The 26,911-nt window shown below is 38.0% G+C and overlaps 2 protein-coding genes across 15 annotated transcripts in view; one reads left to right on the forward strand and one right to left on the reverse strand.

Annotated features, from left to right (window-relative positions):
• The window catches only part of RAPH1 (Ras association (RalGDS/AF-6) and pleckstrin homology domains 1), a 112,494-nt gene extending 96,564 nt beyond the window's left edge, over nucleotides 1–15,930 (forward strand). For 3 of the 6 annotated variants that reach the window (XM_036754414.1, XM_036754413.1, XM_036754415.1), the window contains 3 exons: nucleotides 2,974–3,094; nucleotides 5,169–5,311; nucleotides 8,270–15,930. In XM_036754414.1, the coding sequence (XP_036610309.1) occupies nucleotides 2,974–3,094; nucleotides 5,169–5,311; nucleotides 8,270–10,231 (2,226 nt within the window). In that variant the 3' untranslated portion in view covers nucleotides 10,232–15,930. The other 3 variants (XM_036754417.1, XM_036754416.1, XM_036754418.1) reach the window with 2 other exon arrangements.
• Nucleotides 15,931–19,216: 3,286 nt separating this feature from the next.
• ABI2 (abl interactor 2) overlaps nucleotides 19,217–26,911 on the reverse strand; it is a 111,953-nt gene continuing 104,258 nt past the window's right edge. For 7 of the 9 annotated variants that reach the window (XM_036754241.1, XM_036754235.1, XM_036754234.1 and 4 more), the window contains one exon: nucleotides 19,217–24,230. In XM_036754241.1, coding sequence (XP_036610136.1) covers nucleotides 24,055–24,230 — 176 coding nt within the window. In that variant the 3' untranslated portion in view covers nucleotides 19,217–24,054. The remainder of the gene's footprint in view (nucleotides 24,231–26,911) is intronic. The other 2 variants (XM_036754233.1, XM_036754237.1) reach the window with 2 other exon arrangements.

Here is a 26,911-nt window from a genome sequence, read left to right on the forward strand (position 1 = left end):
TGGAAGTTCACTTGGGCCTCTTGGCCTTCTCACCCCAGAGGCTTGTTCCTCTGATTAATTAGTCCTGCCCAGAACCTCCATTTTAAGTAGCATCCAGGCCAGTTTTCATTCCTCTTTGGACTTTCTCCACCATGTCCCTGTGCGAGTATTTTCTCTTCTGCCCCTTTTCTGTTTCTTGGTACGTGTTATCTTTATTTTTACTTGTATTTGTATTCCTAGCACTTAGCATAATGCCTAGCAATTAATAAATGTTTGTCGCCTGACTTTTCAGACAAATCGTATTTTTCCTCTTTCCTTTGTGTCTTCAGAATTTCATTCTTGGGTTGACTTCCCCTATAGCATTTTAGTCCAAGAGATCCTACCTATCTTTCCTGTAAACCCTTTGAAATCTGCTTTCCCAGCTTCTATGGTACTTGTTAGATTATGCCCAGATTTTTTTCTCTGTCACAAACTCTGAAAGGGAATGATCCCTTCCACCTTGGGGGGCCCATCATTTCTATCTCAGCAAACCAGTGGCTCCCTGTTAGCAAGAGTCAGGTCCATGTTCAAAAAATGTATGTCTCATTCTGCATTTTGAGTCCATTACCTCTTTCTCAGTCCCTCATTGGTCCTTTAAAATCCTGGTTACGCATTGCATTGATCAGAGTTAATTCTTTCAAAGTTGTTTGTCTTTATAATGTTGTTACACTATAAACTAGCCTGATTCTGCTCACTTAGCAGTCCATGCATGTCTTTCCAGGTTTCTCTGAAACCAGTCTTTTCTTCATTTCCTATAGCACCATAGCATTCCATTATATTCATATACCATGATTTGTTCATTCTCTAATTGACAGTTACCCCCTTAGCTTCTAGTTGTTTGATACACACAAAAAGTTACTGTTGGGCTTGATCTCATTAGGGAAATAGACCCAGTAGTAATGGCATCACTGCTACTTAGTCAAGGCATATGTGTTCCGTGACTTTTTGGGCACAGGTCTAAATTGCTTTCCAGAACGGCAGAATCGATTCACATCACCAGCTGTGCATTAGTTAGTGTGCATGTTTTCTAACAACTGCTCCAACAATTACAATTTTACATTTTTATCATCTGCTAATCTGATGGCTGTGTGATGGAATCTCAGGGTTGCTTTATTTTGTTTTTCTGTAATAGTTATTTGGCTCATCTTCTCACATACTACAAAACTTGGAGAAATCCAGGCATCAGTAGCCACATGAAATTGTGGATGTTTATACCTCAATCCTGGCTACCTGGTTAAAATATTGGTAGCAGACTGTCATTTCTTAATCACTTGGGAACCCCACTAAATTTAATTTTCTTCAGTCTCAACAACTTGAAAGCCACCAGTACTGCACCAGCCTACCTCTTTCGTGTTACCCCACCAGTTATCCCCCAATTGTTCTGTTAAATCAACAAGCATTTATCAAGCCTTACTATGTGACAGGCCTTGGATTTACAAAGAATGACAAACATTTGGTCCTTGCCCTCATGGAGCTCCTAGCAGAGGTATTATCTGGAAAGCACTGGAAGTGGAAGGAAATGGAAAGTTTTGCCTCTTGCAGAAAATGGAATTTGAGCTGAATTTTAAAGGAATCCGAGGAAGCCAAGAGGCAGAGGCAAGGAACGTTAGTATTTCAGGAATGGATGATATCAGTGAAAAGGCAGTTGGATTCTGGTGTTTGCAGAAGTGAGAAGGCCAGCATCTCACAGATCATGTGGAGGAGAGTACAATATTAAAAGACTGGAAAGGTAGGAAGGGACCACATTGTGAAGGGCTTTACAGAAAACAAGCAGGATTTTATATTTGCTAGGTGCTGGGAATGTTGTCAAAATACAAAGAATGAAACAGACCCGATTTTTTTCTAGCTTACCCTGCCTTGTCTTGCTAACTACCTTCTCTTTTGCCTTCTATAGTCTTGCTCTTCAAGGTCTTTTCCCTAATCTCCCTTGGATCCCTTCCTCTTTAGCCCCTTTAGATGTTCCTTTCTTACCTTTGATCCTCTTTCATCCTGGATGTAGACAGGTATCTCTTAAATTTCTCTCAATTTCTCCCACATTTTTCCTTCCCACATAATTACTTCACTAGTCAAGACAACTTTAAATCACCTGCTACATTTTCTCCTTATTCTATTTAAATACTTCTCTTCTCCTGTGCCTTCTCATGGCCCATGGGAGCCAGATACTACAGAATGGTCAAGGATGAGGACTGAGAAAATACCATTTGATTGGTTAATCATGAAGTCCTTAGTGGCATTGGAGAAAACAATTTCAGCAGGGTGACAGGGACAAGAACCAGATTGCGGGGGCATCGGTTATGTGTGGGTTGGAATCTACTCTTAGAAATTTAGCAGTGACAGGAATGAGAGTGAGGGAGAGAAGGGTCCTTTGCATGCTTTTTGGAAGATCAGTGGGATCTATTTCTAGACAGAAAAGAGCCATATTTTTTTTAAAAAGAAGAAATGGATGGGGAAAGGGTCTGGAAATGACAGAAAGAGAAAGCATAAGGAGAAAAGTCTTGACAAGGAGGGAGGGTCCCCTCCTCTCATGTTAATGAGTATTTTTATTGGTTGAGATTTAAACCTCTAAATCTTAACTGAATAGAAGTGATCATAGAACACTAGATAAGGTAAAACTGTAATTTATTTGCATTTGGAATGCCTTGTTATTCTTTTGAAGGAAATTTTCATTTTTATTGTGCTTTTTTAATTGCTTTTATATTTAGTCCAGAAAAGCTACTGATATAATCAATACAGATAAAACCAACTATGGGTTAATGTTAATTTCAACCTCTTTCTGCCTGCCTAGAAATTATACTTAGCTATATTAGATTGTAATTTAATTCATTCTAATGGTTTGGCATGGTGAGGAAGTCCTTTAATAGAAACTTGTGAATCAGCTAGCAGAAACACACTTCTTCCTCTTTCCACATCAATTAAATTCAAATGAAGTCATAAATTATTGTCTTTTCTGTTTAGTATGGAAAACAGCTCTACCTGAATTATCAGGAAGCCCTGAAGAGAACAGAGTCAGCCTATGACTGGACCTCCTTGTCTAGTTCCAGTATCAAATCTGGATCAAGTTCTTCTAGCATCCCAGGTAAATCAGAAATATCTCAAAGTACTACTTCACTGTTTGTGGTAAAGATCGTCCTCAGTCTTTAAAACAGAATTCTTAATCTTCTTTATGCTGTGGACTCCCTTGGACTGGTCTGGTGAATTTTATGGGCCCCTTCTCAGAATAGTGTTTTCAAATGTATAAAATAAAATACATAGGATTACAGAGGAAACAGATTATATTAAAATAGTTATTAAAAGTTTTAAAGTTCACACATGCTAAGAACCCCTGCTTTAAACTTTTTTAGCCCTTTCCAGAGACTGATAACCTTCTTTATTTCAGTATAATCTCAATTGTTGACCCTCTTAACAGTAACAATTGGTGTGTTCCAATGTAAATTTCTGAGTGCCAGGCTTTTGTCACTTAGTTACAATGTGCTGTTTCTTCAGAACTGAAAGCCACGATTATTCAAATTACGAAGAAAATTTAATTTGAATATCTTCAAAATGGAAAACTTTGGTAAGTTAAATCTTGGGATGACAGGCAGAATTGTCGAAGACAGGAAAAAAATGTTTCCATGGTTCTCTTTCTTACTGTAGTTTTTAATCAGTAAACAACCACCCTTTCTTAAGAACCCTCTCTTCCCTAAGTGTCCACGAGATAGTATAAAAAGTAAAGAAATAGGAAATGGCAGTCCAATGATTTTTTTTCTTTTTCCCTCCTGTCTAAGCCTCAAGGAAGACAATCTTTTCACCACTATTGTGTAAGAACAATAAGTAAATAAGAAACAAAATTGAAAATAGATCAAAAAAGGAATAATGAGCATATCATACAGGAATATACAGAAAAGAAATAAAAAGCATATTTGATCATTGCAAATTAATTGAAATGTCATGATGCTATATTCTAATTAAGTATCATTTAAATACATTATATTGTATACAGTTTGGGGGTAGACTTTTTCCTAGTTAGTTTACAAGTCATAGAATCAGATCTGGAAAGGTCTTAGGAAATTATTGGATGCATAGCCAAACAAATGGCAAGCAATAATTGAGTTCCTACTTTGTACAAAACATTGTTTTAGATGTTGAGGAAAATACAAAAATAAAACACAACCCCTGTCCTCATGGAGCTTATGGTCTAGTTGGGGGATAACACAAAGAAAAAGGTAGGAGTGAAAATTCCCTTTTACAAATGAGGAAGCAGAGACTTGCTTCCTGTTGCTAGTAAGGGCTAGAGAAAAGATGTTAGACTTATTCTTCTTAGTAATGAATAGGTAATGATTCTTAAAGTATGACTGAGCTGTGTAGTTTATTTCACTCCACATATTGGCAACAAACATGTCTGCAACCTGGTGGCCTCAACTATAACTGGGGAAACTACAGCAATAATATAGAAGGGAAAGTAACCCTTCCTAGTTTATCCAGTAACTAGCCAAGATACCACAATATATTCTCATTCATTCTCTTTCTCCCTCCCTCTCCCCCCTCCAGAAAAGACAATCATTTCAAAATCTTAATGATAATAAAGTGAAAACAGATTTAAATCTGTACATTAAAAATCATTTAATCTTACAAAATACTTTGTCCCATTTCCCAGTGTAACAAAACAGACACTAAATAAAAAAAGGCCCATTTTCTCAATCAAAAGGAATCAAAACTTAGAATTAACCATCACCATGACTGTTGTCTGGTTTGTTTTTTTGTTTTTTTTGTTTTTTATTTTTGGGCAGGGAAAGTAGAAGGATGTAAGATCTTGTCATGTGGGGGAAAAAAGTTGCTAAGCTTTTTAATGCTGACTTTAAATGTTTTCTTATTTGGATTCCTGTTTGTCTTTGTACAAATTCTGTGATTTGCTGAATGATTGAATACTAATAGCATACACAATCTTTATGTGTAATTTCTTAGCGAACTGGTATGCTTGATACATTTGAGATTTACCACATCTAAGTTGAGAGACATTTTCTAGTGGAAAGTAGCTCATTTTATAAGTTGAGTGGTAGAAATTAACTTTTGTGGCCTTGTCAGTTGCACATCAATTGACATTCTGTAAGAGACTAATATTTATTTACTCTGACAGACTTATTTAAAACCAATTTAATTTTTAATTTAAACAGAGTCTCAGTCAAATCACTCTAATCAGTCTGATAGTGGAGTTTCTGACACCCAGCCAACAGGACATATTCGTTCCCAAAGTATCGTGAGCTCTATCTTTTCAGAAGCTTGGAAACGAGGGACTCAATTGGAAGAGTCCAACAAGGTAACAAGACTGTTTTTAGCCAGCATAGCAAATCTCATGATGCTTTAATGAGAAATAGACTTCATTGCAATGTTCTGTCCTTTTTTCAGGAACTCTTCCTTCTTGGTTCTTTTATTCTTAGTGTCTTTGTTTATGATTGTGGGGAGTCACTATCTTCTATTTAAATAGATATTAACAGATCAGTTGGTCATTGATGGTTCAGAGTGAATTTATTCAACTTGTTGCTTACGAGCCTCTTGCTTCACTAAATTTCTTGCTTTTTTTTTTATCATTTTCCTACTCATTCACCTCTTCCACAAAGGTATAGAGGAAATGAATGAGTTCTAATTCATCATCTTTAAAATTTTTATTCCTAACTCTTGTGTTCCTAAATCATACTGCCATGTTGAATTGGACACTTCTTCCTGGACTATTAAATCAATGGAAAAGTCTTTGATATGGAATATTCAAGCTGAATGTCAAATCCAGTGGTTCTCAATTTTTTTTTTTTGGTCTCGGGACCCCAAAGAGCTCTTAAGTTTAAATATATACATATATACATATATGTACTGTATTAGAAATTAAAACTGATAAATTTTTAAAATATCTATTTAAAATAATAGTAAGCCCACTGAATGTTAATATTTTTTTAATAAGACTATTTTCAAAAAAAATAGTGAAAAGAGTGGCAATATACATATGTTTGCACATCTTTTTAATGTCTGGTTTAGTAGAAAACAGCTAGATTCTCATTTCCTTCTGCATTCTATCTGTTGTAATATATTGTTTTGGTTGAAGTGCATGAAAATAAGACCTGGCCTCACAGTTATGTTGGTGGAAAAGGGAGGAGTATTTTAATAGGCAAATATTATCTTGGTATTATTGTGAAATAGTTTTTACCTTGGAGACTCCCCAGGGTCCATAGACCATACTTTGAGAACCACCGGTCTAGTCCAGTCACCTTATTTTACAAATGAGGAAACAGACTGAGAAGTGAAATGAAGTGCCTGAATCACATCGTAGTAAATGGCAGCACTGCATTTCAATTAGTTCCTTGACCTTAGAGGTCATCTAGTCCATACTTTTGCTCATTGCAGAAGTTCTGTTATAGCTCTGCCAACTGGCCTCCTCTTTAAAACATCCAGTACAATAACTCACTACATTTCATTTAGCAACTGCTGTTTCAGTTAGGTTTTTATTCAGTGATTGTTTTCTAGTGTGGCATCTGAATGAAAAATACACTCACCAGCTGAGTCAAATTGAAAATTTGCCATAAGTGATGCTAATTTGCTTCTGATTATAGGTTATCCAATAGAACTCTTAATTCAGAATAAAAATTAATATTGGAGGCAGTTTGGGGAAAATTAAGTCAACACAGTAGAATTTTTCTAAATTCTTACTTCCTCTTTGTCTTTTAAATAGTTCTGATGAATCAGGAACCATGCTTCAGGAAATTCTACTAATTCTAATTTCCAGAATAAAATCCTGCATTTTACGAAATTTCTAATGATGTTATCCACATAGATTTTGACTTGAAGAATTGCCCCAAAACAAAGATCTAAAGATTTTGTGTTTTAAAAGGGTTGGCTGTCATTGCAAAGTAAAGGTTAACTGGAATAGAAGGATTCGAAAAAAATTTTCAAGTTAGAAATTTTGGTGGGTCCCTATGCAGCAGTGGAGATTTGTTAAGTTTCTGTTCCCCTTCCTCTGTATTTCTCCTGTTACCTCAGTCTCAGATGCCCAGTGTGAAGGCCGGCAGCAGAGCTAAGGTCTGCATATCCAAGATGCCTAATATAGGGTGCAGCTAAGGTCTGGGACTGTTCTTTGAAAGCACATTAACCTGAGTGATTCATAGAACCAGATCTTTCCAACTAACCCTTTTATTCAGAGCTGTTTAACCCTTTTTTGTGATTATGCTAATTAGCCCTAAATTTCGATCTGACAGTTTAGAGGTATCTAACAAATTGGTTAGGAAATCCTTTGTAATGTGATATAATTCTTGCTTTTGATCAAGTGCCACCACAATTTAAAATCCCAAAAGTCATGCCCAAATTATTTAAAAAAGCAGAAAAAGAAACAAATATTACCCAGGATATTTCTACATCATTTTTAGAAATATTTAATCATGTCCTTGCATTAATTAACTGATCCACTAAATGATGGTGACTCCAGTAGCACTAAGAAATATTTTTTAAGTCATCCTCAGATTTCCACTCCTTCTGGATTTCCTTTTCTCAAACCTGTCGAGATTATTCTCATTTTCTCCTGCTTTTTTTCTATATAATAATGGTTTTTTTTTTGTTGTCACTCACTGTAATGTTCACGAATCATTTCTTTATGTATTTTCCAGTAAAACAAATATAAGGAAAATGTCCCCCTTTTACCTGCATTGCTGGACTTCTGTGCATGTTGGATGCAAGTGTCTCGTACGAATACAAGTGTGTGTGTCAAGCTCAGCCTGTATGACTGTGCACGCCTGCTGAATATTTTCATGCTCTCATATGTCAGCACACTAGCATCAAAAAGCCATCCTCATTCATCAAGAGGCCCTCCACCAGCACATCCTAAACCTAATCCATGCTTCTGCTTGATGCGGATGCGATCATGGAATGAAAGGTTGTCCTCTCTTCTCATGACGGTTCCCTTTCAGGACAGGATGTGTGAAAGTAATAACCACAGATCATAAAATTCTGTACCCTGTCACTATCTAAAGTGCTTCCACACCAGGAAATCCTTTCCCAGGTTGATAGGCAATCTAGCTATCTGCTGTTTGAGCATATTCTTAGATGTCCCTCCTCCCCAGGGAGCCAAGCTTCCTCCTTCCTGTCATGTGATCTATCCATCTTCATCCTCTTGCTACAACTTCTTCATGCATGTTCCAGGCTCCTTTTATTTTTTTAATAGATAAGCAAATCAGAACTGAACTTTTTAACCTTTTTTTTGTCTCCCTTGTCTCCCTTTTTTTTATACTCCTTTTAGGCCAGAATGGAGTCTTTGAACCGACCTTACACTTCACTTATGCCCCCTTTGTCCCCACAAACTAAGACAGTTGCTCCCTATACTGCTTCACAGCCATCTCCCCCTCTCCCACCCCCTCCACCTCCTCCACCACCACCTCCACCCCCTCCACCCCCGCCTCCACCCCCTCTCCCCAGCCAGGCTGCACCTTCTTCAGTTTCAGCAGCCACAATGTTTGTCAAATACAGTACAATAACCAGGCTGCAGAATGCTTCTCAACATTCGGGACCTCTCTTTAAACCCCCACCACCCCTGGTGACACAGCAAGTGTCAGCAGCCTCACAGTCAGGAAAACCTCAACTCTTGGTGCCTCCTAATGGGGTAGTTCCACCTCCCCCTCCTCCACCCCCACCTCCTACCCCAGGATCAGCTATGGCTCAGCTAAAACCAGCCCCATGTGCCCCATCAGTTCCTCAGTTCAACCCCCCACCTCCACCTCTGAAAATCCATCAAGTGCAGCAGAATGTTCTTCAGGCTACTCCTCCTGCTCCCCCACCCCCTCCTCCTGTTCCTGCACCCCCACCTCCTCAAGCCCCTCCCAAACCCATGGTGACTCCCCCACCAACCAGTACCAAAACTGCCTCACCTACTGTGATACAAACCCCACTCTCTGTTCCCACCCCTCCAATTCCCCCAGCAAAAAAACAGCCAGTTTTTCCCATTTCCCAGATTCCACAATCTCCTCCTGCTCTTCCTAGTCCAGTCCCCCCACCAACATTACCAAAACAGAGTTTCTGTGTAAAACCACCTCCTTCTCCACAGTCTCCTGTGCCGTCTGTTGTGAAGCAGATAGCCAGCCACTTCCCACCTCCTCCCACCCCTCCTCCATCAGAGCCTCAACCTTTAAAGCCTGTGCCATTGAGTGTAACACCACAATCTCCCCCTGCTGTGAAAGCCAAGCCTAAGTGGCAGCCCAGCTCTGTGCCATCCCCTGACTTTCCTCCACCTCCACCTGAAAGCATCCTTGTATTTCCACCTCCACCAGCAGCAACCCCAGGGGTCTCTCCCGCCCCTGATAAAATTGGATCTCCAGTCAAAAAGACCAGCAAGACTTCTAGTCCAGGGGGAAAGAAACCACCCCCTACACCACAGCGAAACTCCAGCATCAAATCTGGCAGCTGTGCGGAATATCAGGAGTCTAAAAGACCTTCGGTGGACAGCCTGGTTAGCAAATTTGCACCCCCCTCAGAACCTTCAGGGTCTCCCAACAAGGAAACTCCACCTCCTCCTGCAGCTCCACCAAAACCTGGAAAACTCAATCTTTCTGGAGTCAGTCTACCAATAGTTCTCCAACAAGGAGGCATTTCAGCAAAAGTACCTGTTATGAGTGGACCTGGCAAGGACTCAGTGGTAGAATTTCCTTCTCCTCCTTCAGATTCTGACTTTCCACCTCCTCCGCCTGAAATAGAGCTTCCTCTACCACCAGTAGAGATTCCATCAGTGTTTTCAGGAAACACTCCTCCAAAAGTGGCTGTTGTTAACCCTCAGCCACAGCCGTGGTCCAAAACATCAGTGAAGAAAGCTCCTCCACCCACGAGGCCCAAGCGGAATGATAGTACCCGCCTCACACAAGCGGAAACCACAGAGCAACAGGTAACTGCCACAGTCATTCCACAAGTGCCCACTTCTCCCAAGTCCAGCCTTAGTGTCCAACCTGGATTCTTGGCTGACTTAAATAGGACACTGCAACGGAAGTCCATCACCCGGCATGGCTCCCTGTCTTCTTCCCGGATATCCAGAGCAGAGCCAACTGCCACCATGGATGATATGGCATTACCTCCTCCACCCCCTGAACTGCTCTCTGATCAACAGAAGGTTGGCTATGGAGGTAGTCATATCTCAGGCTATGCAACATTGAGGAGGGGGCCACCTCCTGCCCCCCCTAAAAGGGACCAGAACACCAAGCTCTCTAGAGACTGGTAGCTACTATAGGATTCTGGGTAATTTTTCAATCAGCTAATCTCACCTATAAGTTCAGGTGTTCAGCACCTCCTTGTGCGATAGGTAATGTGATCAAAATGGTAACAGCTGTAGCTAAGGGTAATTGTGTACACTACCCCCCATCTTGCATACTTAGTCCAAAAATGGGTTGTGTGTTTTGGGTGGGTGGGTGGAGGGGATGGGTGTGTCTTATCCCTCGATGTTCCTTTTTTTCTTTCACGTGGATTGGACCAAAAACCTTTCTTACTTTTTTCTGCATTTGAGGTATTTTGTAGTGTCTGTCCATGTGCAATGAGACTCCGTTTGTGCATGTTTTATAATATATATTGAGTAGGTTTATAATGGGACATTTCTCACAATTATAAAAGACATCCAGAATGTTTGGTCTATCTAGATTGTTTGAGTCTTCACTTTCAAGCATAGGGAGGGGGAAATTTAAGCTAGGAAAAGCTTTCAAGAGTGAGAACAATACCAGGACAGTTTACGATCAGCTGTTTAGAATATAGACATGATACAACCAAAACATTCTAGCTGTAAAAACTAAAAGGAGATAGAAATTATTTGATCTGGAGTAAAGTAAATTTCTGCCACAAGCAGCCTTCTAGAATGTGGCATTCTGTCCCTGAGAAAATAAGGAATAAATTACCTGTCAGTAAGCTTTGTTAGTTCATTTTACTGTTAACCAAGAACACCATTTTAATCCCTTTCTTGAGTTTCTTGAGTTTTCTTGAGTTTTTAATCGTTTGTTCCATGTTTCTTTGTTTTGATTCGTTAGGATATTCATGTCTAGTACCAACCATCTAGTGATGTCGTGTTCCAGGACACCAGTCATCCTTTAGAGTGTGTGCTTTATGTAGCTGTATGTCATACATATCTCTGCATAATATGTACACGTTATACAAATATATTGTTGCCCAAAAAATATCTCTAGGGAGAATAAATACCTCGTACATTTCTGCTGCTCTCCCTAGTAGGAGCAACTAGGAATTATAGGAAATTTAGTTTAAGCTTCTACTTCTTTGTCCTTTTCAGCATTAACGAATGCACAAATCCACGGAACACATTCCGTATCTTACATGGAACTTGAGAATATCATTAGACTCCAAAAGAGGAGGGAGGAAAAGAACACAAATCAGAATCCTATCTTTATAAATTGTGAAGGTTTATCCAGCTACCAGATAGTGATTAGAATGTCAAATTATGGGTACTTGATATTGATCATCTATTGTGCATGTGCAGCACAGCATGAAATCATAGTGGAACAACTCCAGATCTAATGGTGTTTTCTGGTTAAATATTGTTCCATGCCAGTTTTTATTGGAGGGAAGAGGAGGAAGAGATGGACATAAAAATCCTGTCCTGTCACCCTGATCTTGGGGAATGGTAGGAGTTGCTTTACACAGAACACTGTATGACCATGACCTGCCCAGCAAGCATGAATAAATGAGTATCAATGAAGAAAAGATGTTCATTTTTGTAAAGATGGAAATGTCAAGACTGTGACCCTATGGAAGAAGGAATCCAAATAATAGTCATCTTTTGGGAGTAAGTAAAGATTGAGCAAGTTTTGCCCAAAAGATCTAATGTAAAAATTTTCCCCCTTAGAAAACAGTGTGCCCTAAAGAGAAAGTGAAGAGTGAAAAAAAGTAAGCAGCACCTCCATTATTGCATCCCCATTCTCCTGCGTTAATATAGTTTGAGCAATAAGACCATTGTGCATTTTAAAGCAATGCTACTTTAAAAAGCACTTTTTTTGTATTTTCAATTGTTCACAAAACTTCCTGTGTTTAACATTTATGTGCTTATGAAGTGTCCTTAAAAGCATTTGCATTGTTGATTCTGAAGCATGCCCTGGTTTAGCCAGCTAACGTCACCTTCTAGAAGGTTAAACTATGCTGTTGTCTATGGGTGCTGCTGTCATTTTCCACAGCCTTCTACTTGCAGTTTTGTATTGTAAGGATTGCCTACCCACCTCTTCTCTGAGGTGGAAGTATTAAGATTAGGAATCCAGATATCTGTTTAGTACTGAGTTTAGCTGTGATGTCAAACTTTTATGAAGTTGGACAGAGGACTGTTTTTTTCCCTATGAAAAATCAGATCTCTTCTTTCCTCCCTTAGGCCTCCAAAGTTTTTCTAGGACAATTACGGTTTGGATAAGACTCTAAGAAATAATATTCATTCGTTGTTTCATTCGCTACTTTTTCTGCCTTCAACAATGGCCAATAACTGTCACTCATTTTCCCTTGAGACTAAGGACTCTTTGAATGAACACTAATGGAAGTTTTTGGAGGCAGAAATGATGCTCCAGACCTTTGGTAAGGAACACATTACAGTAAGGAATTAGAAATGATTTTTTTTCTTGGTTGAACATAAGACCATTTCTGTCTTTAAGGAAAATAGAAATATAACAAACTATCAGCTTACATTTTATGTGTTTTCTTATGTGGATGCAGGAAACAACTGAATAATAAACCAAAATAAAAGTTTTTAGTATACTCTTTGAGGGTTTAGATTTTTCTTCTAGAAGGTTTTGTTTTGTTTTTTTTTTTGTTTTTGGGGTTTGTTTTTTTTTTTGTTTTGTTTTTGCTGCTGATATTTTTAAACCTTTTTTTCCCCAAGGGAGTTTTGGGGGAAGATTGGGGGTTCTTAAAAAAATAACCTCAAACCTTTGATTTTGGGTATTTTTGTAGCCATTCCTTTTTCTCTGTAGGTTCAGGGAAATCTATCTACTGCCAGATGACACTAGTACTGTGCCTTCCTTCCACTGCCTCTGCTAACAGTTCCAATCCAGCATCCTTTTTCCAGACCAAGGAGAGCTGGAAATCTGGCTTGGCAGCATTGACTCCAAGGACCTCAAACAGTTCAGCTTTAAATTACTGCTTTAGATGGCAGTGCAAATTGGTGGTTATTACATGTACTAACCTGCTTATTTACAAACTGTACCATCAAGTTTGAACTACGGCAGGATCAATTTCTCTCTCTGGTAATAATGTAACTTATGTGTTGTTTTTTTTTTAACTTAAGCACATTAATGTAAACATTAAAATATTCAAAAGATAATGGGATCTGGTGTTAGAAATTAGCATCACAGTTTTGCCAGTGTGGCTTTTGGTCAGTGGAAGGAAATAATCTGATTTCTCTCTATTTCAGGCAAGTGATTATTATAAGGTTGCTGTAGCTCGCTAATTAGATCACAATTTGCAAGTTGTTGCTTTTTTAAGTGAGAAAAATAAGTAAAATTACTGGAAAAAAGGAAAATGTCAAGCTATGCCTTACCAATCGTTGATACTTGATTGTTGTTAAAATTCCTTGTGCATTTTTGGCTGTCTTTAACTTTGACTCTATAGAGTGGTGGTCCCTTTCTAGGAGTAGATTTGCTAAGAGCCAGGCTATGATCCAAACTTGAAAAATACTCCTTGGTGAGGTTATTTTTAAATGATATTATACTTAGAATGGATGTGTTAATTTATTATCCATGGTGAGCTCTTACAAAATAAATGTGCAAGAAATATTCAGGCAAAGTGATATTCGTTATATACTGCAAGGAAGATGGGGACCCAAGGTAGCAACACTAAGCATGTTCTTCCTCCTTGTGATTGATTGCAACTGCCATCACCTAGTACTCAAGTATATAAATGCCTTTAAATTACATAGGCAGAAATGCAGCAGATATGGTGTGGATTAGTTTAAGTTAACCAATAGCTACTTTTGAACTCCTTTTTTCCTGGTCAAAGAATGGGGAAAGGCCTTTTCCAAAAGCTCTAGCCAAATTTTACTAGGTTCCTGAGAGAAACATGAGTTTTTCCCACCTGTCTTTGGCGAATTATTCCTTTTAATCACCCCTCCCTCCCAAAAAAAAATTAAGATAATTTCCTTTCATGGTCATACCTATCATTTATTTTAAAATCGTTTGATTATAGCGAGTAAACCTCTACAGTGCAGATGTGCCACTAATTCAGCAACCTAAACATCTGACTTTATACAAAAGATAAGAAGGCATTGATTTCACAATAGGATTCCTTTAAATATAAACAACTTTCTGATGACTTCGTTGATTATGGCAAGGATACATCTGTACTCTTTTCTTCCTAGTAAAATAAACTTGGACTGGGCCCAAAGAACGAATAATTTGAAAACTAATGTCTTCCATTAGTTTTAGATAGATAATAACCCTTTAGGATACGGCTTTCATTGAACTCCAAAGAGAGAGAATAAACATTTGGATTTTCATTTACCCAAACTATATGCCATGTGCAGTACATGACTGCCATTAGCATGTAAGCAATTTAAATTCGTGTCTACATAACCAAGAGTACAAAAATAATTACATAATTACAATTAAAGAAAAAAAAATTGACCTCATTCACCCTGAATGTAAAAAAAAAAATCTTGGTTTGAGCTTCTCCAGTGAAGTAGTATGCCAAAATACTAACAAGTTTCACTGTATACTTTGAATTCCTTGGAGGAACAACATTCTAGAAATCAGTTAAGTAGATTAATCCACGATGGCTGACAAAAGGAAGGTCCAGGCATGGCAAAAATGAAACCACAGCTATTTCACTGGTTATAAACATCCCCCCAGATGGAATGACTTTGGCCATGAATGTTGTTAGGTAAGTTCAGGGCTGTCTACCAAAGATGTAGTAAGTGTTAGGAAAGCCAAGTAAAAGGTATTGCATCTGGAAAAGGTTATCAGCACAGAGGTATAAACCATACTTTGTGAAAATGGACATCTGGACGGTGTCTGTTTCTGTTAAGTAATTTGGCATGAATGACTGTACCAATTAGCTCCTCTTTTAAGATATTCTTTGAGTTTAAAGAAAATCATAGTTCAATTAAATTTCTGTTTTTCTAACCTTATTAAAGGACTGGCATTTGGAATAGTTTAACATAATATTTATAAACTTACATTTCAATCATAATCACTCGAACTTTATCTCTTAAAAAAAATCTTTATGAAACAAGCATTAAGTGGAGTATTTCCCATGGTTTTGCAGCTTCATTTTGTTAGCAGCCATTGATGGAATTCTGTACAGAGATGCACATTAAAAGTCATTAGTCTGTGCAAAAGCGTGTACTAGATGTAAATACATTCATGTTTACCGCTTTTTTAAGAAATTGCACCTTTTATCTTTAAATGGGATTGCCTCCCCCATTGCCTACTCCTCCCTCACCCCAACCCCTTAACCCAAATTTGGGGGGAGGGGAGGAGGCTCTTAGAAACTCTGACAGATACAGTTTGGGAGAGCTTTGCCATATATAAATATATAAATATATGTATGTATAAATATACTTTTTTAAGCATGGGAGAGAGGACAAAAGGAACTGCATTATAAAGTACCCCATATACAAAAGAATATGCACAATTCAATAAGGATGTAGTTAAATTCAATATTTTTTTGTCTTGTCTTTTGCATAACTGTATGCTCTTATTTCATAATGTGCCTTGCTCCCTGATTGTGTGAAAATATAGAGAGATATATTCAGTACTACTGACCATGTTTTCATTATACTGCTGGATTAAGTTATTTTACTGAGTCACTCTCTTGCCAATTATTGTTAGTAAACTATTGTAACGGCTTAGGATGGTGGTCATGAGGTCAGTGTAAATTTCTTTTCATTTATATGTTTCCATTATGTAAGTTTACTGAAACCTTAATAAAATATTGGCTTCATCTATACATGGGTTTTTTCTCTCATCAAGCTGATCTGCAAATGTTCACATTCCTAAGTGGCCAAACAACTGGTTTTCTTCTACCATGACTTTTCATCAAGAGTTAGTTTTTTGCTTTTCTCATGCCAGTAACAGGTTGTGAATAAACATAAATGAACATCCTGGATGCAGCACTGCATCAGTTTTTTTCCTAAAGTTGTTTAGGGGTGGATGGGAGGTGGAGGAAGGCCACTCAGCATCAGGAAAGGTGATTCTGGACATGATACCAGGGATTCTTAAACTTTGTCCACTCATGACCCCTTTTCACAATCCAGCAGCCTTTGTTGGCATTGCACGGCTTGAGGGCGTGGGCAGTGCAAAGTTCACATCCTTTGTGTTCAGAACCAAGGTTGCAGTGAAGTTGTGCCATGCAATATGGGCAAGCACTGCCAGAAACACCTTGGATTCATTACACATTTGAGTTTTAATTTTTGGTCATTGCACAGTCAGAACCTTTTACTGTTGCCAAATTTTTCACAACCGCACATAGTGTTATGCACAGTTTAAGAAGAGCTGCCTTACGTTGAATGCTAAGCCCTCCACATCACCAACTTATACAAAGGAATTTTATTTGGAAAAAAAAGCTTTTATGTACCTGTATCTTATTCGTTTTCTCTTCATTTGTACAAGCATATTGATCATGCTACCTTCTTAAATATCAAGACCGTTCCATTTCCCATCTTTTGTTCTCAGCTAGAGGATCATACTTTTAAGGCTAGAACTACAATCATCTAACCCAAAGAAGTTATTTGATGTAGATAGCCAAGACTGTCTAGCACTCTTTCATTAGAAAGTGTACTTTGTGATCTTCAAAGAAAATAACAAGTGATTGAATGCCTGGCCATACTAAGGGTTGTAGGCACCAGTTAAACCAATAAGCCTCTTATATATGAGCCTGAAAAGGGTATTGAGCCAGTTTTGCAAATGAGCAAATAAAATTTAGAAGAATGGTCATATACGGACACATAGCTACCAAGTGTCAAAAAGGATTTGAACTCAGGTTCTTCCTGACTCTCCGTGGCTGGTATAGGTAGTCAGAGAATTGTGTGTGACCTTGGACCACAGTTTCTTAATAATTAAAATGGAATAGAGTATTTGATCTACAGTCCTGTGAAGACAAGTGTAAGACAGCCCAGGCTCATCAATACTATCTCCTAAGTATTCTCTTCCTCTGCCAGCCTAGACAAAAGCCTTTAAATACAGATTTGTGTAATACAGATTTATGTAAACCAGGGCTGTCCAAATGCTGCCATGGGCAGCATGCAGCCCACGGTGCAATTTATGCAGCCTGCCTACAAGCATAGAAATTTATATAAATGCTTTAGTAAAGGAAGCCTAGCTACCACAGAGGTCTCACTAAAATGGCAAATGAAGGAACTAATTAATTTTATAGCTTTTTCTGCCCTTTCACCTTGAAGAGGAATAGGTCCCCCCCACATTTTTAGACAATCCTTCCCCTTCCCCTAGTTGTCTAGCTCTGGTGAGCAGGGCCAACAGACAATACATCCAAAATACATTCTCGGAATTAAAGCATTAAAACTAAACTTTGTGCTAAAATGTCATCTGTATCTTATTAAAATTTCAATATTAAAACTTCAATATTCAATATTCCAAAATATATTGTCTGTTGTTTCAATAAAAACCTAAGGTTGGACAGCCCTGATGTAGACCTTCGAACACCCAACACCAAAACCCACTGCTTTTGATTATTTGTTAAGGAAGTGACAGCTTAAATGCCAGAGCTTGTATATTTGATAGCATGTTAAAATTGATACAACTGCTAACTGAGCAAATAAGGAGAAATTACAATAGGTTGAATCATAGACAAGGGAACAAAGATATCCACTACCATTTTTGTCAGATCTGTTAAGTGCCAATTTTCATTGTTCTGTGCTCAATAAACACTAAAACCAAATTTAGGAATATTGAAGTTTTAATAAGATACAGATGACATTTTAGCACAAAATTTAGTTTTAATGCTTTAATTCTGAGAATGTATTTTGATGTAATGTCTGTTGGCCCTGCTCACCAGAGCTAGACAACTAGGGGAAGGGGAAGGATTGTCTAAAAATGTGGGGGGGACCTATTCCTCTTCAAGGTGAAAGGGCAGAAAAAGCTATATAATTAGTTCTTTCATTTAAGCATTTATTATAATGTAATCTGAATATATTAAGAGATTAAGGGTATCAAAAGTTTTTAGTCTAGCCTGCCCCCCAAACATTTCAGGACATAATTCTGAAACAACCTTGGTAGTGTTGAAAGACTCCAGAAGAGTCCTTTCATAATTAATCTTTGCACCCAAGATAGAGGCACAGCCTGGCTCCTACTTCACATCAACCTGGCCAATACTGCTCTGGGCCTTTGGATCTTTTTCCACTGCCTACAATGAATCTTCTCTTTCAATACCAGATGAGGACTTACCTCCTTTTGTACATGTAAACTCTCAGCAGGACAAAATACTCCTGGAGGACAGGAACTATATATCTGTCTTCTGCTAATGAGAAGTTGAACACTGGGGAGGGGAATCTAAACCATGGATTCTAGGCATCTAAAGTGAAGACAGAAGAAAATTAAGTCCCCTTAATTCTACTATCAATTTTCTTTTTCCAAAACCACCTCTGCTATCACTTTCAACACCCAGTGTTTCAGAGTATAAAGATGTACGTTACTGGCAGCCGCTCAAACAGAACACCAGTTTAGATTTTGTCTACAAGACTCAAAAGGCTGAAAAAGCCTGAAACAGAATGTAATGTCCTATGGAATCATCTAGCTAGTCCATTACAGCAGCTACCTGAATGCCAAGAAGGCCAATGTTTACATGTTTAAGAATCTTATTGCTCACCTGATTTCACATCTCCAGCAGGATTAGTAATCTGAGAAAGGCAAAGCATCTGAGTCAGTTTCCTCATTTGTCAAACAGGAACAATAATACAGTAACTCACAGGATTGGTGTGACTAACAAAACATTCTGAAATCATTAACTGCCATATAAATGAGTTATTAATATAGCTTGGTATGTACCCAGCAATCACCCCAGGAACAGCAGAACACCTGGTATATAGAAGACCAAGTATTTTAATGTGACATGCCAAGAATAATCCCCAAAACGACCTTGGTTTAGAGCCTTATCTTTTTTTGTCTACGAAGTTAGAATGTTTACACATCTCTTCCCCCAAACATACTTTAAGGACAACTTGATACCACTGAAGTTAAAATAGTTCATTACAAGAACAAATACATTCACCAGTCACTTCTATGTGCTTTGTGGGTTTTTATTTAGGACTTAAAACAAGTTCTTAATACACAGCAACAGTTAATTCCAAGTACAATCTAAAAAAAATGTAAAAGATCGATGTTCCCCACTCATTTGGAGGCAGCTTAATGGCACACATACACTAAACATTACTTGTAGCAGACAAGCTGCTCCCCAGAGTCCTCCATGATTTATAATGTCTCACTGCCACCAACTACCTTCTCTCTGGGAGCTAAGAGTACATCAATTGGATTAGTTAGCACTGCCAGAGCACAAATCACAGCCATCCTATTTGTAAACCATATTTTTCTGTTGTTTCTTAAAAATGTACATGGACACAAGGTATGGTAGAAACTGCTATTCCATAGAATTCTGAAGTTGCAAAAGACACTTCCATTTTAATGTGAAAATAAGCACTTTTGTGTGTTTTATTTATTTTTTACAAAAATGTTTCAAGATATTTAGCAAGGTTTATTTGTGTAAATAATCCATTTGTACACAGGTTGGCCCTGTCATATTTGTCAATTTTCATACCATTGTATAAGTTTCAATAAGAAATAGGAGCAAATATTAGCAGAAAATAAACTTCAGCTATCAAGCACAATATCTCTTTAGTGGATGGCTCCTTATAAGCCTTTCTTATAAGACTGCTGTGCAGTGCACCTCCCACTGCTAAAATACCATATAAAACGTGTTTGCAACATATGCCTTGTCAAGGAGAGAAGACTAGTTGTACGAAATAGCAATTCACATTGAAGTACCATTTTTTAAAATTCCCATCTTGCTAATGAAGGTTGCACTCAGCACACTGATTTATTAATTCAAAGAGGAACTATGAATAATACTCTAATGGCATTTATCAAAACATGGCCATACTTTTTTCAAGTATCTTCCTAAAGACATCAAGTGGAACTCCAATGTTCTCACAGTTTTAAAGGAAAACATAGCATATTTAATCAAAACAGCATGGTATAGTGGAAAGACCAGTGGACTGGGTGGCATGATTCTAGTCCTGGCTCTACCACTAACTAGCTGTGGGACCTTGAGCAAGTCACTTAATGTCCCTGGGCCTCAGTTTCCCCATCTGTCAAAGGAGGGGGCTGAACTAGATGACCTAAGGTCCCTTCTGGCTCTAATAATTTTTATGAATCTAAGTAAACCCATTTGGGGATGTTCCCCCCTCTTAACACCAGTAAAGGTGGAATTCCCAGCCAGTGAATTAAGTGTAAACTGATGGAAATTAAATGCCTACCTTCCTAAATACTTAGAGATTGCCTGCTACCCCCTACATAAGGCTGTTTTTAGTGTCATGGTGAGGCTCAGGACACAACATGCTCTCTCCACTAGAGAAATATGTGGTTAAGGACAATAGGAGAGGTATTCTAATGTGAAGGCAAGTGTTGGAATAATAAAAAGTTTAAAACACAAAGTATACAATCTCCTACCTCGCCAGAACTAAAAAAATCTCATTAAGTTGCTTTCTTTTTTCAGGAAGTAGTAAGCCACTGATGAAATAACTGAAAAATTACTACCACAGCTACATGAATACTATCATTATAAGGATGAATGAAACTGATAAATTATTAAACAAAATCAGAAGGGGGCAGGGATACTTCCTTCTGCCTGGTGACAGAATCAGTCCCTCAGAAGCATGGCATCAATACCAGCTGCCTGCTTACCCTAACTTAAATTGCCAGAAACAAGGACCACTGAGAGAAGTAGAAAGAAAACAGTCAAGCAATGGAAAACACTGCTGAACAAGACAAGAGGAGGCTCATCTTTATCAATCCAACAGCAGGCTGAGCCTTGCAACATCCTCAATTGGCACTTTTTAAAAGTTTATGTCATCTTCACCCTAAGGCCATAGAACAAGGAAGTGTATTTTCATTCATATCTCCATGGAAATGAAATACCAAAAGAGAAACAGCAATACTGGGCTACTATGGGGGAGGGGGGGAGGAGAGAAAGGGTGAAGGTAAAAATATAATCTAGGAAAACAAGATTCCAGAGGGAAGCGTTTAGTTTTGGTTGTGGTCCTAGAACGCACTTCATCATGGACCATGACAGCATTCCCCTCATCTCCAGTGACCACGTTGCTGAGGGCTGGTCAGTAGCTTTTGGACTTGGATCATCTTTGCTGCAGCATTCTGCGCTGTTTCTCAAATTTTAAGTTTTTCCAAGCTTTTTTTAAAGTTACTTTTTTCAATAGGACAAAAGGGGAAAACTTACAAATGGTAAAATTGGAAACAGCACCCTCACTATTAGTAGCATGCAGTCTATGAAATATTACATACATTAAATTCTCCAATTACTCTGGGTGTTGATCACATAGAATCCTCCCTAGACAAGCTATAGAATTTTAAACTGTACAAAATAAAAAATATGCATGAAATCCAACAATTTTTTTTTTTACACATCAGTACTGAATAGAGCAAAAACCAGCAGCAATTGACCCATGGACTCCCTCCACAGTGACGCTACAAGATGAAAAACTTGACAAATGTCATCGGCAGATAGCAAGGAAAGCACTGGTCCAAGAAGCAAAATCCATTCCTAGAGAAAACCCTAAGCTTATCTATCTCTGAAAGTGTAGCTCAGCTGACATGTGTTTCTGTAACTGAATTTGGTGAGCTGTCAAGATTACCTTTTGGACTTCAAAAATGTGTCTGCGAACCCACTAAAGCACTCTGAAGCAGAAAATCCAGCAGGTATGAGTAGATACCGGGAATAAATAGTTTAAGGAACATATTTTTAAACTAAGGTATATACCCAGTACTAACTAACCACCACCACTCCACCTCATCCCTCCCCCCTCCCAAAAAATGAGGCTAGGCACATCAATCCACTTCAGGCAGTAAAAGAGAGTCTTAGCTTATCTTAAGTCAGCCACAGACTGGTTCTAAAAAGGAAATAAAAGGCTCAAAGAGATAACCCAGTACTAATGTTGAGGAAAAAAAGATTTTTGGTCAAATTTGCTTAATAAGTGCTCAGGCACAGGTGAGTAAGCTGGTAATCACTAATATAGGCCTCTCAGCTGTTAGAAGACCTGAAAACAAGATCACTAAATGACTGTGGAAAAGAGGCAGGGTGGAGTTTGTGTTTGTTTGTCTTTGATAAAAGAACCATATTGCTGGACCTCAGTTAAGATTTTAAAGAAGCTTTGTGGTCAAAGCTCCATGCTAACACCCTGTCCACCTGTCAATCAGATACACTAAACCTTGCTGTTCTGTTAGCACAAGACCTCTCAACACTGTGCACACACCCTGACCTAACCTGGCCTAAATCAATTTTGGCTGAGTATCTAGAATCTGGGTCAATAGCATAAGGTGAACTCAAGTGGTCCCCTTAGTAGATCATTTTTATTCAGGATTACCATACCCTACAAGGATTTTGGGTCTTTGGAGATATTTCTTAAATCTGTGGAAAAATGAAGGTTAAAATATATTGCTCTTCTAAATCTGAGAGCTGAACTCCAAAGTTATATTTGTCATGTGGACATGAGTTAATAATTTCTGCTACAATCTCTGTTGAAGTTCCACTAGAAGGTTTACCGAACATAGCAGCACCAGTACTTGACCTACTAAGCTTATTCCATTATTGCAATTTTAATCTTGGATAAATCTAAGGTGAAAAAATACTTTAATAGGAACAGGTACCTTATTTTCCAATTGAGAACAAGAGAATCAAAGATTTTGTTCTTAGTTCTTTTTTGTTTTTTAAAATTTTCTGTGAGTATAAGGAGAAAGCAACTTAGTAATACAGGAAAAAGCTAGTCTTTAATGATCACAGAAAGTAGCACTCCTTTAATTTCCACTGTGGAGACTTGCCAACAGACCTAAATACTGCTTGTTCTTTACAAATAAGACTAATAAGATTTTTTTACATACTGAAAAATGAAAAGAAAACATCTGCTCTGAAGTCATGTTTTTCTCCTCAAAGCTTTAATGTTCAGAACAAAGTTTTCACCTTGACTGCTAATGAAAACATATATGTCATTCAAATGTTAACTTAAAATCTTCAGGCCTGATCCTCAGAACCTGAAGGAAATATAATCTCCATTTCACTATACCCTGTGCTATGGGATGACTGACCCTTGTTACAAGTAGTCTGGATGTATAAGCCACAGGTGGCAAGGTAGTTTTCATCAGAACACTAAAGTAAATTTGTGGCACCAGTTAGTCCCTAACACTTTCTAAACTTCATCATCTAAACGATTCAGGCTGACAGTTATAATGAGATAAAAAATCAGTTTTGCATTCACTTGCTTCCGCCACAGAGTGCTAAGAAAACTGCAAATTCTAACTGCATTAAACAAGTAACGACCTGGAAAGCTTTTTATGTGAACTTTCATACACATTCTCCAGATGTTTCATCTTCAGGTGGAAGAAAAAAAGTGACTAAGATGCTCACTGGGTCATGAAGTTAACACCATGATATTATCATCTCGGCATTTCTAACGCCAAGCACTAAAGCAAGGGAGAAAAACTCTGGGTTAGACAGGATTCCTGAGAAAGATCCTAGATCATACCTCAGTCATACTTTGACTTTGTTTCAGTTATAGATCATTTCATTCTCTACACACCCAGAGATGAATATGTCAGCTTATTTACTTCAAAGAGCTCAGCACAGCCACTACTAACCATCGGAAGATCCATTTGTTCATACTTAGGTCACTAACTTGCTTTTTTATAATTTTTGAGCCAAAACACATAAGTAGTTTTATTACAATTATCCTTATCCTTCATCCATGAGTTCACATGAGTGTATTCCCCAAAGCCTTGTGTAAATCTAGAAAGTCCCTAACAGTTCCTTTTCATCCCGGTACAACATTATCCATCTTCATTCAGAATAATGCATGATGGACTCCACATAATTCCCTGGGAAGAGCCCAGTCACTCCATTCATGACTCCCTCATACCAACCATCATCGTTCTTCTTGATGACATAAATGATAGCTCCTTCCTGAAATGAGAGCTCATCCTCTTTGTCTTTTGTGTAATCATAAATCGCAACAACTAGAAAAAAAAATGAAAGCATAAAATATATAGGAAGAAAAAAACACAACTGGACAGGTCAGCACAGGGAGTCAGTTTCTCTCTCTCTCGCTCTCTCTCCCCCTCTGTCACTCAAATAACACAGTAATTTTCTAAAAGCAAATAAAAAATGTTTTGCCTGTGTTGATTACAGCCTTAGCTTACTCAAAATGGCAGACTTAACATTTTAACCAGAAGAAACTTCAAGCTTCCCTAAGGTCTTCCTGGTTCAAAATTATCTGGTTATTAGGGTCATTACAATGACATCATAAAAATGCCCTAATTATAGTAAATCAGTCTATAAGCATTTATTAAGTACCTACTCCATGACACTGTGCAAAGCACTTGAAGATATAAAAATAAGCAAAAGACAGTCTGCCTTCAAAGAGCTCACGATCTAATTACAGAGGATACATTATACTTTTTTTAGGTTGATGTGAATTAGAAAACTGTAATTCTTTCAATTCCACCTGAAGAGTCTTCTCCATCACTTTGTAGGATGCAAACACTATCTAATCACCCAACTTTTTCTTGACCTAACCTCAGCATCTCTAGTAACTAATAAAAAATCTTCCTCGGTTGCAACTTGCATCTGCACTGTGTCATCTTGTAAAGGGTTAAATTTAAATTATAAAGCCTCAGACTTCTTAGGAAAAACAGAAATGAATTAATAAATGTTTAAAGGCCCCTTTTTCCCCTTTGGCTTGTTATATTGTAGAGTATTAGTACTAGCTGATTTGATGAAAAATTTCAAGTTTCTGGTCCATTAGAGCAAAATCCAAATGGTTTTCAATTAAGCTCTGAAGTTATTTGTATGTTAAGAGAAAGAGATAAATAATATTAATATTTTATCTATCAATCCATAAGCATTTTAAAGCACTGCTAGGCACTGTGCCAGGGGTCAAAAATACAAAAACAAAAAGAATACCACCATTACCCTCAAGGAGCTTACAATTCATCGGGGATTACAAAATGCCCATATACTGTAGAAGTATATACAAAACACATACACAAGGTAGGTGCAGAAATTACTTTTTAAAAAATATATTTTGCATTTATATAAACTCCTTTGGGAGAGGGATTTTATTTTTTAAATTAAATTTTTATTGATGTCTTTTGTTTTTACATTGTCAGGAAGCATTTATTAAGTACCTACTATGTGCCAGGTACTATGCTAAACTTGGGAGATATAAAGGCAGTACCTGCTCTCAAGATTTGCTCACAGTCAAATAGAGGAGACACAAACAAACACACACAGACACAACACATATCATATATACAGGTTAAATGGGAGATAATTAATGGAAGGAAGGCACTAGAATTAAGTGAGGATCGGAAAAGGCTTCTCATAGAAGGTGGAATTTTAGTTGGAACTTGAAGAAAGTTTGGCAGTGGAGACGAGGAAGGAGAGAATTTGAGGGATGAGAGATAGCCAGTAAAAACTTCAGTCAGGAAATGGAGTGTCTTGCTCAAGGATTATTAAGGAAGCCAATGTCATTGGACCTCAGAGTATGTGGAAGGGGGTGGAGGGGCAATAAGATAATTAGACTGTAAACATAATCAAGGGCTAGGCGATAAAAGGTTTTTATGTTTAATCATGGAGGTGGAAGGGAGCTACCAGTTTACTGAATGGGTAAAGGAGGTAGGAGGAAGAAGGGACATGGTCAGATCTTCACTAGAGGAAGATTAATGTGACAACAGGTGAATGGAAGATGGACTGGAGTGGGGAGACACTTGATGGCCATCCCAGAAAGCCATCCCATATGACAAACACATATTTTAAAGAACTAGAAAAAAATCATCAAAGGATCAATACCTCAACAAAGTCTGAAAATGTGTGAAATGTCTGACACTTGTGGACCTCCCACCTCTGAAAAGAAGTAGGATAGAAGTGTCTTCTCATATCTCTTCTGGGGCCAGGCTTGTTCTTTGTAATTCTGCAATGTTCATTTTGGGTTGTTTTGTGTTGGTGCTTGCTTCCATTTATATTGTTGGAGTCATTTTGCTCACAGTTTTCTTGGCTCAGTTTACTTTACTTTGCAGCAATTCACGTAAATGGTTCTTTGCTTCTCTGCCCTCATCTCTGTCCTTTCTTACAGCACAGTAATATGCCAGTAGTACATTTACTTGTCACAATCCGTTTGGCCAGTTGCCAATCAATAGACATCTACTTCTTTTCGAATGCTTTGATGCCACAAAAAAGTGCTGCTATATTTTGGTGTATGTGGGGACTTTCTTCTTTCTGTCAAAGTTGCCTCTTTGGGGTATAAGCCTAGTAACAGAATCTCTAGATCAAAGAGCATAGACATTTTCATCACTTTATTTGCATAATTCTTCATTGCTTTCTAGAAGGGTTCTCTACAATGTCACAGCTCCACCAATGATGTACTAGGATGTGCCTACATTCTAACGAGACACCTATACTGATTATATCCATCTTTTGTCATCTTGGGCAGAAAGTGTTTCATTTTTACCTTTTTCACCATGGCTCAGCAAAGTGCCAAGAAATAGTACTAACTTAATAATGTTTATGGAATGAATGAGAGGCTCCATACTAGCAGGAAGCACTACTGGCAAGATGCATTTCCTTGTGCTGGGCCTTGCTTGTTACTGTCAGTCATGGAACGATGTTACCTTGTTGGGTTCTATCAAGGAATTTCAAA

Source organism: Trichosurus vulpecula, chromosome 4 (genome assembly GCF_011100635.1).
Source record: "Trichosurus vulpecula isolate mTriVul1 chromosome 4, mTriVul1.pri, whole genome shotgun sequence".
NCBI classification, from domain to species: Eukaryota; Metazoa; Chordata; class Mammalia; order Diprotodontia; family Phalangeridae; genus Trichosurus; species Trichosurus vulpecula.